This window comes from Sapajus apella, unplaced genomic scaffold (assembly GCF_009761245.1).
Source record: "Sapajus apella isolate SASKATOON/1434 unplaced genomic scaffold, GSC_monkey_1.0 scaffold63, whole genome shotgun sequence".
Taxonomy (NCBI): Eukaryota; Metazoa; Chordata; class Mammalia; order Primates; family Cebidae; genus Sapajus; species Sapajus apella.
Window position 1 is genome coordinate 7,286,908 of NW_022437003.1, and position 11,665 is coordinate 7,298,572.

At 38.3% G+C, this 11,665-nt stretch overlaps 1 protein-coding gene across 3 annotated transcripts in view; it reads left to right on the plus strand.

The window, feature by feature from the left end:
* NUP153 (nucleoporin 153) overlaps positions 1 to 11,665 on the plus strand; it is an 80,093-nt gene that overhangs the window by 11,860 nt on the left and 56,568 nt on the right. For all 3 annotated transcript variants that reach the window (XM_032247648.1, XM_032247649.1, XM_032247650.1), the window contains exon 2: positions 1,827 to 2,049. In XM_032247648.1, the coding sequence (XP_032103539.1) occupies positions 1,827 to 2,049 (223 nt within the window). The remainder of the gene's footprint in view (positions 1 to 1,826; positions 2,050 to 11,665) is intronic.

Consider the following 11,665-nt stretch of genomic DNA (forward strand, 5'->3'; position numbering starts at 1 on the left):
AGGCCTCTGTCTTGAGTTTCCTTTCTAGGTAGATTTATATGTTCTGCCTTGACTTTATTGTTTTCCTTACCTACCGAGTCATTTTTTTCCTTTCTTTGACTCTTTCTCTGAAACCCTACTAAATCTGCTTTGTGAAAGAAATTGTTGCCTAAAATTGATTACCTTACCTCAGTTTGTTTATTGCCAGCTTTTTTCCTTGTTAAAAAAGTCATCAGTATGTTTCTGTTACACCTTGTAAATTGATACATGCCTTCATAGTATCTTGTTTGATTTTCATTATAATTACTATAAATAATAGGTGGCAGTATTATTCTTATTTTACGTAGAGTAAATCAAAGTACAGGGAGGTCCTCAAGTTTCATCTAGGTCCTGGCAATCTTAAAGTCCATGCTTTTACTCTATCTTAGATGTGCTGTGGTAATTGTGTTTGTATTTTGGGCAAGTTATTTAACTTCATTGTCTTTCTTTATCCATAAAGTGCAAATATTAGGTGAGGATTAAACTGAACAATGTCTAAATTGCTTAGAATAGTGCCTAGCAATAACCAAAATACAATAAATATAATACTGATAGCTATTATACCACATTACTTTCCCTTTCTCCCTTTAAAAGTTACCATAATAAAATTTATCTGTCATATTTTCAGCCAACATTTTTTGTAATGAAATTTCACATCTTTTCTTTTCTTTCTTTCTTTTTTTTTTTTTTTTGAGACAGTCTCGCTCTGTCGCCAGGCTGGAGTACAATGGCACAATCTCAGCTCACTGCAACCTCCACCTCTCAGGTTCGAGCGATTCTCCTGCCTTAGCCTCCTGAGTAGCTGGGACTACAAGTGCGTGCCACCACACCCAGCTAATTTTCCATTTTTTTTTGGTAGAAAAGGGGTTTCTCTATGTTGGTCAGGATGGTCTTGATCTCTTGACCTCAGCCTACCTCGGCTTCCCAGAGTGCTGGGATTACAGGCATGAGCCACCACGCCGGCCTTAGATTGTTTCTTGAGTTTATTTTTGTTGGATTTTGTTTTTGTTTTTGTTTTTTGAGACAGAATTTTGCTCTGGTTGCCTAGGCTGGAGTGCCATGGCGCGATCTGGGCTAACCACAACCTCTGCCTCCCAGGTTCAAGTGATTCTCCTGCCTCAGCCTCCTGCGTAGCTGGAATTACAGACATGTGCCACCACTCCCAGATAATTTTTCATATTTTTAGTATAGACGGGGTTTCTCTATGTTGGTCAGGCTGGTCTCGAACTCCCGACCTCAGGTGATCTGCCCACCTGGGCCTCCCGAAGTGCTAGGATTACAGGTGTGAGCCACCACGCCCAGGTGGATTAATTGTTTTATTTCCTTTTTTTTTTTTTTTTTTAAGCCCTTCACGTTTCTATTTGTCTGAACTTTTATTTTTCTTAAAGAATGTACAGTAAAATAAGTGCTTAAGAAAGCTGTTGAAAGTACTGTTTATGTTGTTTTAATATACTGGGAAAAAATGAATGCCTTTTCTCTGAGATTAAAATGTTTATTACATATTTTATTAGTAAATCTAAAATTGATATTGCTTATTTGATGGCCTTTCAGGTTTTTTTGAAGGATTAGAGTAATACAGCCATTTGGAACAATCACTGGCTTATGTATGCATATCGAAGAAAGAAAGAATTTCACATCCATGGAATTCGTAAAATACCATTATGTCAGCAGGAACTTTAGAAACTGATTTTTAGCAAACTTGTTGGAAACAATTGTGTTTTGCTTGGCATGGCTTTCAGTAAGTAGGTACTTACTTTAAAAAGATAAATTCCTAAAACTTTCATAATGTGTTTTTTTTCCCCCAACAGGGCATTCTTAGCAGGGTTACAGAATCTGTTAAGAATATTGTGCCAGGATGGCTACAAAGATACTTCAACAAGAATGAAGATGTGTGCAGCTGTTCAACAGACACAAGCGAGATTCCACGCTGGCCAGAAAATAAAGAGGACCATCTGATATATGCCGATGAGGACAGCTCTAACATTACTGATGGGAGAATTACACCTGAGCCAGCAGTCAGTAATACAGAAGGTAAGTAAAATGTGGCTATTTTGTTACAGGTTTTCATGCCCTAATTTTCAATACATTACCTTGTTATGGTAAACCTAATCAGGTGGTAAGTAAACCATATGGGAGGAGGGTGATAATCAGGTTCAAACTGGATGTCTTTTTTTATTTATCAGTGTGTAATTTATTAAGAAAGGTCGATAAACTGTATCAGTTAAGAGTGCAAGCTCTGATGTTGGATTTTGAGTTTTAATTTTCACATCACCAGTGAGTCATGTGGCTTTTGGCAAGATAATAAATTTTCTTCTCTGTATCTTCATAAGTTGTTTCAAAAAGAGTAATTGTGAAGCCCTTAAAATAGATCCTAGTACTAAGGTAGCCTGTATAAATGTTAATTCCACCCCCCCCCCTTTACAAAACAAACGGAGTCTTGCTTTGTTGCTCAGGACAGAGTGCAGTGGTGTTATCTTGGCTCACTGCAACATCTGCCTCCGGGGTTCAAGCGAATCCTCCACCTCAGCCTTCTGAGTACCTGGGATTATAGGCACATGAGCCATGCCCACTAATTTTTGTATTTTTTCGTAGAGATGAGGTTTCATCATGTTGGCCAGGCTAGTCTTGAACTGCTGACCTCAGGTGATCTACCTGTCTCGGCCTTCCAAAGTGCTGGGATTACAGGCCCAAGCCACTGCACCTGGCCTAATGTTAATTGTTAAATGAGACTGTGTTAGTGCCTCTCACAATTCATGAATTTGAGTATTACATAACTGTAATTGGCTCCTTCCCTTTTTGGAACAAGCTCAACTGGGCTATTCATTAATCTTGCAGTTAAGTGACCCTAGACTTTAAAGGTTTGAAGTTTTTTTAATCCATTTTCTCTTTGGCTTTGCTTATTCTGGACATTTCATTTTAATAAATGGACACATAGGTGAGCTTTGTGACTGATTTTTTTTGCTTAGTACAGGGGTCCTCAACCCTTGGGTCACGGAACAGTATCTGTCCTTGACTTGTTAGGAACTGGGTCACACAGCAGAAGGTTAGAGGAGGACTGGTGAGCAGCTTCATCTGTGTTTACAGCTGCTTCCCATTGCTCGCTTTACTGCCTGAGCTCCGCCTCCTGTCAGATCGCCAGTGTCATTAGATTCTCATAGGAGTGCAAACCCTGTTGTGAGCTGTGCATTCTAGGGATCTAAGTTTTGTGCTCCTTATTGCTCCCTGTGAGAATCTAATGCCTTATGATCTGTCACTGTCTCCCATTACCCTCAGATGGGACCGTCTAGTTGCAGGAAATGAAGCTCAGGGCTCCCCCTAATTTTACATTACGGCTAGTTGTATAATTATTATTTCATTATCTATTACAATGTAGTAATAATAGAAATAAAGTGCACAGTAAATGTAAGACACTTGAATCATCCCGAAACCACCTCCCCTTCTCTGCACTGTCCTTGGAAAAACTGTCTTTCACAGAACTGGTCCCTGGTGTCATAAAGGTTGGGGACTGCTGACTTAGTACATTGTTTTCAAGGTTCATTCATATTTGTGTCAGAACTTCATTTTTTCCCTCTGGACAGTATTTCATTCTGTGGATAAACCAAATTCGATTTATCCATCCATCAGTTGGACATTTGGGTTGTTTTCACTTTTAGACTGTTAGGAATAATGCTGCTATGAATATTGGTATGCAAGCTGTTTTTGAAATAGGGTGGCGTGTTCACAGCTCACTGCATCCTCACCCTCCCCACACTCAGGTCATCCTTCAACCTCAGGCTCCTGAATAGCTGGGACTACAGTCATGCACCACCATATCCGACTAGTTTTTTTTGTATTTTTTTGTAGAGATGGGGTTTTGCCATGTTTCCCATGCTGGTCTCAAACTCCTGGGCTCAAGCATTCTGCCCACTTTGGGTTCCCAAAGTGTTGGGATTACAGGTGTGAGCCTCTGTGCCTGGCCATGTGCATGCTTTTTTGTGGAGTAAAACTGGTGGGCCATGTGATAATTCTGTGTTTAATGTTTTATCTTTCTCATTAGTGGTACATGAAGGTCCTGATTTCTCTGTATCCTCACCAACACTTATTTTCTGTTGATTTTGATTTGATTTTATTTATTTTTTGATACAGAGTCTTGCTCTGTCACCCAGGCTGGAGTATAGTGGCATGATCTCTGCTCACTGCAACCTCTGCTTCCCATGTTCCAGCAATTCTCCTGCCTCAGCCTCCCAAATAGCTGGGATTACAGGCACCCAGCACCACGCCCAGCTAATTTTTTTTGTATTTTTAGTAGAGACAAGGTTTCACCATGTGCGGCTCTCAAACTCCAGACCTCAGGTGATCAGCCTACCTCTGCCTCCCAGAGTGCTAGGATTACAGGCATGAGCCACCCGGCTGGCCTCCATTTATTTTGATAGTAGCTATCCTAGAGGGCCTAGTGGCCTCTCTTTGTTGTTTTGATTTGCATTTCCCTGACAACTAATGATGTTGAGCACCTTTTAATGTGCTTACTTTCCATTTGCATATCTTTTTGTGAGAGAGGAGTAGACAGGATCTTGCTCTGTTGCTGAGGCTGGAAGGAAGTGGTACAGTCATAGCTCACTGCAGCCTCAAACTCCTGAGCTCAAGCCATCCTCCCACCTCAGCCTCCTGAGTAGCTGGACTCCAGGCATGAGCCCCACCATGCCTGGGTAATTTTAAAATTTTTTGTAGAGATGAAGTCCTGCTATGTTACCCAAGCTGGTCTTGAACTCCTGGCCTAAGTGAGCCTAAATCTTTGCCTCCCAGAGGGCTAGGATTACAAGTATGAGCCATTGTACCCAGCCTTTTCCCATTTCTGATTGAGATACTTGTCTTTTTATTGTTGAATTGTAACAGATCTTTATATATTCTGATTATAAGTCCCATATCAGTATATGATTTATTAATATTTTCTCTAAGTTGCCTTTTTGTTTTCTTGGTCCTATCTTTTTTTTTTTTTTTTTTTTTTTTTTTTTAGACAGTTTTTGCTCTTGCTGCCCATGCTGGAGTGCAGTGGTGAGATCTTGGCTCACTGAAACCTCTGTCTCCTGGGTTTAAGCAATTCTCCTGCCTCAGCCTCCAAGTAGCTGGGATTACGGGCGTCTGCCACCATGCCCGGCTAATTTTTTGTATTTTTATTAGAGATGGGGTTTCACCATGTTGGCCAGGCTGGTCTCAAACTCCTGACATCAGGTAATTCACTTGCCTTGGCCTCCCAAAGTGCTGGGATTACTGTCTTGAGCCAATGTGCCCAGCTGATCCTATCCTTTAAAACACAAGTTTTTAATTTTGATGAAGCCCAACTTATCTCTCAGTGTATGTTTCTTTCAGTATATTTATTTTTTCTTTCACTACATATTTTGAAATACATGCTTACAAAACTTTTTGTAGCCCTGTGTTGAAGTCTCAAAGTATTCATTCATCTCAAGTAATACTATACCACAAATGACTTAACAGACATTTAATATAAATTTGCAAAAGAATAATAATTTTTGCAATAATAGAAACAAAGCATGATGTTGTGAAATGAATAACTTTTTTTTTCCAGTGTGAGAGATGAAATTGTTTGCAACCTTTTAATGAGATTGGTTGAGTTCAGCTGGGGAGAATTGTAAATCAGTGTCTGCATCTGGATGCCCCATCACCTTGAAGGTCATCAGGAATGGTGACCTTTTAGCTGGTTTAGGAGGTAGATAAACCCAGAAATGATGGAGAATTGATGTTAATCTTATAATCCAGCCTGGCTCAGTTAAATTCAGCTAATATCAGCTGAACTGCAGGTTACTTACAGATATGTGAGTGTAAAATTGAATGTTTATTATTTTATCCACTGAGATCTTAGAATTATATGATATACAGAACTGTCACAGTGAAAACCTTTCTAATACGTGCATTGGTACTAGAGCTCTGGTCACCCAAGAGCTCTAATGAGATGTGCATGGAGATTAATGTTGTTCTCATGCTTGCTAATACGATGTCCTTCTGCAGCCATGGATCAAGGAGGCATTTTTGACTTTTTAGTCTTGCTGTTTAAGAAATACCTTTCATATAGCTATCACTGTCAGTGTCATTCCTCAGATAGATGTGGGTAAAGTAAATTGAAAACCTTTTGGAAAAGATTGACCATTCTAGATGACACTAAGAACCTTCGTTGAGTTTCAAGTCAAGGCTAATTGTGGGGAGAAAAACCATTTGTGATTTACAGGAGCAGGTCCAAATATTAACATGAGTAGGAGTTTAGAGAAAATTGATTCCAGTCCCCATGGATAACTTTGAGGGGTTCAGGACTTCAGTGGAGGAAGGAACTATAAATGTGGTGGAAATAGAAAGAGAACTAGAATTAGAAGTGGAGTCTGAAGATGTGACTGAATTGCTGTGATATCTTATGGTCAAACTCGAATGGATGTGGAGTTGTATTTTATGGATGAATAAAGAAAGTGGTTCCTTGAGATGGAATCTACTCTTGGTAGGGATACTTTGCACATTTTTAAGATATAAAATAATTTAGAGTATTACATAAACTTAGTTGATAAATCAGCAGCAAAATTTGAGAGAATTGACTAGTTTTGAAAATTCTGCGGTTAGAATAGTATCAAAAACATAGCATGCCACAGAGAAATCTTTTGTTAAAGGAATAATCAGTTGATGTGGCAAACTTCATTGTTGTCTTATTTTAAGAAATTGCCACAACCACCCCCGCCTTCAATACTCATCACCCTGATCAGTCAGTAGCCATCAACATTGAGGCAAAGACCTGTTACCAGCTCAGAGATTATGATTTTCTGTAGGCTCAGCATATTATCATTTTTTAGCAATTTTTTCTACCCCGAGACAGAGTCTTGCTCTGTTGCCCAGGCTGGAGTGCAGTGGCGAGATCTCGGTTCACTGTAACCACCACCTCCCTGGTTTAAGCAATTCTCCTGCCTCTGCCTCTGGAGTAACTGGGATTATAGGTGCGCGCCACCATGCCCAGCTGACTTTTTAAATTTTTTAAATTTTTTTATTTTTAGTAGAGACAGGGTTTCACCATGTTGGCCGGACTAGTCTGAAACCCCTGACTTCATAATCCACCCGCCTCGGGCTCCCAAAGTGCTGGGATTATAGGCATGAGCCACCGTGTCTGGCCAGCAATTATTTTTTAATTAAAGTATGTACATTGTTTTTATTGTCATAATGCCAGTGTACACTTAATAGGCTATAGTGTAGTGTAAACGTAATTTTTGTATGCACGGGGAAACCAAACACGTGTGTGACTCACTTTGCAGTCTCCTCCTGCCTCACCCTTCCAGGTAGCTGGGACTACAAGAACATGCTGCCATGCCTGGCTATGTTGTAAAAATTTTTAATAGAGGTGAGGTGTCGCTGTGTTGCTCAGGCTGGTCTTGAACCCCTGGTCTCAAGTGATTCTCCTGCCTCAGCCTCCTAAAAGCATTGGGATTATAGGCATGAGCCACTGCACCTGGCCCATATTGGATTTCTTTTTCCTCTGTGGTTTCTGTATATACTAGATTTAATTGATGTCTACCAAGAGTTAGAAGATTATCGTGTCACTTTTATCCTATAGGAGAAACTGATGTAGTAAGGATGAGAGAATGGGATAAGTAAAAAGCATTCTCATTGTATAATATACTACAATACCACTTGGAATACTTGCTACCCTGAGAAACATTTCAGCCTATGTGTATGTAAATCCTGATTGCAGAGAAATTGAAATATTTATAATGTTTAAATGCTAAGTGGTTTAAATACCTATACCAGTGGATTTCTAAGCCCCAGACAGTATCTCCGTTAACTTGAGCCTGCCTGATAAGAAATTGTTGTATATAAAACAAATTTAGATATTCTATCAGATTTTTTAAGTGGAATTTTTTATAAATAATTATTTTAAAAACTCGTGGTCATTTTTGATGTGATGGAAACATTTGTTTTTGAATTGCAGTAAAATATATGAAACATACAATTTATGTTGTTTTTCAGCATACAGTTCAGTGACATTCAGTATATTCCTATTGTTGCATAACCATTACCACCTTTCATCTCAGAATTTTTTTCATCTTAACTGAAAGTTTTTTTTCATTTAGCTGAAAGTCTATACCCACTGAACAATACCCCCTCATTTCCTCTCTCTCAGCCCTTGCCAGCCACAGTTCTATAGTACTGTCTCTGTTAAGTACCTCATGCTAATGAATCATACAGTTGCTTGTCTTTGTTATTGGCTTATTTCACTTAGCATAGTGTCTTCAAGGTTCTTCATGTTGTGACATGTGTCACAGTTTCCTTTTTGAGGCAGAATAATATTATATTGGATGGATATATCACATTTGGATTGCATCTACCTGTTGGCTCTTGTGAATGATGCTGCTGTGAAAATGAGTCTGCAGATGTCTTTGAGACCTTGCTTTCAATTCTTTTGGGTATATACCCAGAGTGGAATCGCTAGATTATAAGGAAATTGTGTCCTTAACTTTTTGAGAAATTACTTTTTCTGTAGTGGCTGCACTGTTTTATATTCCTACTGACAGTGTACAATTTCTTCACATCCTTACCAGCATTTATTTTCCCTTTTCCTGTTAGTAGCTTTCCTAATGGTATGAAATGTTATCTCATTGTGGTTTTAATTTGCATTTTTCTGATGATTAGTGATGTTGAGCATCTTTTCATATACTTTTTGGCCATTTGTCTGCAATCTTAGAGAAATGCTTACTTTTGTTCTTTGCCCACTTTTTAACCAGGTTCTTTTTTGGGGGGGAAGGGGTTGTAGGAATTCTTTTTTATTTTTTGCTTAGATTTACCTTTTTTTTTTTTTTTTTTTTTTTTTTTTTAAAGGTTTATGTTTAATTATTATGGATGTATAATATTTGTACATATATAGACAGTACATGTAATATTTTGATATAAACATACAGTGTGTACTGATTAAATCAGTGTAATTGGGATATCCATCACTCCGAGAATTTATTATTTGTGTTAGCAACATTCTAATTCCACTCTTATTAGCTATTTTGAAATGGACAATGAATTAGTTATATTTGCTATACTGTATGCTACCAAACACTAGCTATTACTCCTCCTAACTGTATTTTTGTGTCCTCTGTTTATCCCCCCTTCCCCACCATCCTTCTGTCCTGTGGTAACCATCATTCTATTATCTGTCTCCATGAGTTCCTTTGAGTCCTTCGTTTTTTTTTAAAAATTGAGACAGGGTTTCACCATGTTGGCCAGGCTGGTCTTGAACTCCTGACCTCAGGTGGTCCGCCCGCCTTGGCCTCCCACAGTGCTGGGATTACAGGCGTGAGCCACTGTGCCTGGCCTGAGTCCTTTGTTTTTAGCTGCCACATTTGAGAGCATGATATTTGTCTTTTTGTGCCTGACTTATTTCACTTAATGTGATGTCCTCCAGTTCTATCTATATTGTTGCAAATGACGGGGTTCAGTTCTTTTTTTTTTTTTTTTTTTTTTAATGGCTGAATAATACTCCATTGTGTATATGTAGCACAGTTTTTGTCCTATTTGTGGACGGATACTTAGGTTAATTCCGTATCTTGGCTATTGTGAATAGTGCTGCAATAAACATGGGAATGCAGATTATCTCTTTGATATACTAGTTTCCTTTATCTTGGATATATACCCAGCAGTGGGGTTGTTGGATCATACTGTGGTTCTATTTTTAGTTTTTGTGAAAAACCTCAATGATGTTCTCCGTAATGGCTGTACTAAATTGACATTCCCACCAACAACAGTGTACAAGGATTTTCCTTTCTCCACATCCTTACCAGCATCCGTTACTACCTTTTTGATGAAAGCCATTTTAACTGGGATTTGGAGCTCTTTTTATGTTTTGAATATGAATCCAGTATCACATATATGATTTGAGGATATTTTCTCCCATCCTGTAGATTGCCCTTTTTCTCTGTTGATTACATCCTTTAATGCATACAAGTTTTTGTGCTTGATATAGTCCTGTTTGTCTATTTTTGCTTCTGTGGCCTGCGCTTTTAGTGTCATATGTAATAAATCATTATCAAATCTCATGTCCTGAAATTGTTTTATTCTAGAAGTTTTTTAGTTTTGGGTGTTACATTTTGATCTTTAATCCATTTAATTTTTATGCGTCATTCAAGATAAGGGTTCATTCTTTTCCATGTGGATATCCAGTTTTCCAAAACATTTTAATGAAGAGATTGTCCTTTCCCCATTGAGTAGTCTTGAAATCCTTGTTGAAGATTGTTTGATCACATAAGATGGTTTATCTTTGGGCCCTGTATTCACTTCCATGGTCTATATTGTCTGTCTTTATGGTACTATTGCCGACCACAGGCTCTTTGGTTCTCCATGTAATAGAAATTAAGATGGAGCCAAGCAGATTTCCCAGACAGGTCTTATATTTCAGGGCTTGTGCTTGAGCACAAGGGAGACAGTGAAGATGAGGCTCAAGGGTCCTCTTCCTGGCTTCCTGGAAAAAGTCAGTAGGAATTTTTTTTAATTAGGCAAAGCTCAGGAATTGACATCCGGGATAAGGTATGCAGGCTGGGCTGGGCAAAGCACCTGCAGGGTAGGGTATGCAAGGCAGCATATCTGGTTGTGATGATTATCTTGAGTAATGGACCACCTAATGGTTTGGCCGGTGGCCACAAATGATGTAAATCAGTTATTTAGCATTCCTTCCTGAGGTGGACTCTCTGCAACCTTGGTTTGATTTTGGATCTCCTAAGACCAATTCCTGGAATTCTTTAAAAGGTACAGTTAAACATTGTAAGAGCTCAGAAGACTGGCTGTTTTCTTTGTGTGACTAAAGCCTCAGGGTTAGTATAGTGTGACATCAGCGAGGTAGCCTTGTGGGTTTTGTGAAGAGAAGAAAAAAAATATGTGAAGGAGAAACTGCATCCCACCTCCTGTTCTGTTTCACCAGTGCCATATTGTTTTTATTACTGCACTTCTGTAATAAGTTTTAAAATAAGAAAGCATGAGACCTCCAACTTTGTTGTCCTTTTTAAATATTATTTTGGCATTTTGAGGTTCTTTGAGATTCCACATGAATTTTAGCATGGGTTTTCTATTTCTGCAAAAAATGTCTTTGGGATTTAGATAGAGATTATATTGAATCTGTAGATTGCTTTGAATAGTATTGACATACTAACAATATTTAGTCTTCTAGTCCATGTACGTGGGATATTTTTCCATTTATTTATGTTTTCTTTAATTTCTTTTAGTACTATTTTGTAGTTTCCACGTGCACATCTTTTACCTTGGTTCATTCCTAAATCTTTTACTCTTTCTAGTGCTACTATAAATTGTTTTCTTAATTTACTTTTCAGATTGTTCATTGTTAGTGCATAGAAACAATTATTTTGGTGTTGATTTTTGTATCCTATACTTGGCTAAATTTGTTCTAACAGCTTTTTTGCCTGAATCTTTACTGTTATTTACATGTAAGATTTTATCATCTGCAAACATGATTTTTTACTCTTTCCTTTCAAATTTAGATGTCATTTATTTATTTCTCTTCTCTTAATGCTTGGACTGGAACTTACCATACTATGTTGAATAGAAGTGGGAAAAGTGAGAAGCTTTGCCTCTGGTCTTAGAGAAAAATCTTTCAGTCTTCTATCATTGAGTATGCTAGTGTGGTTTT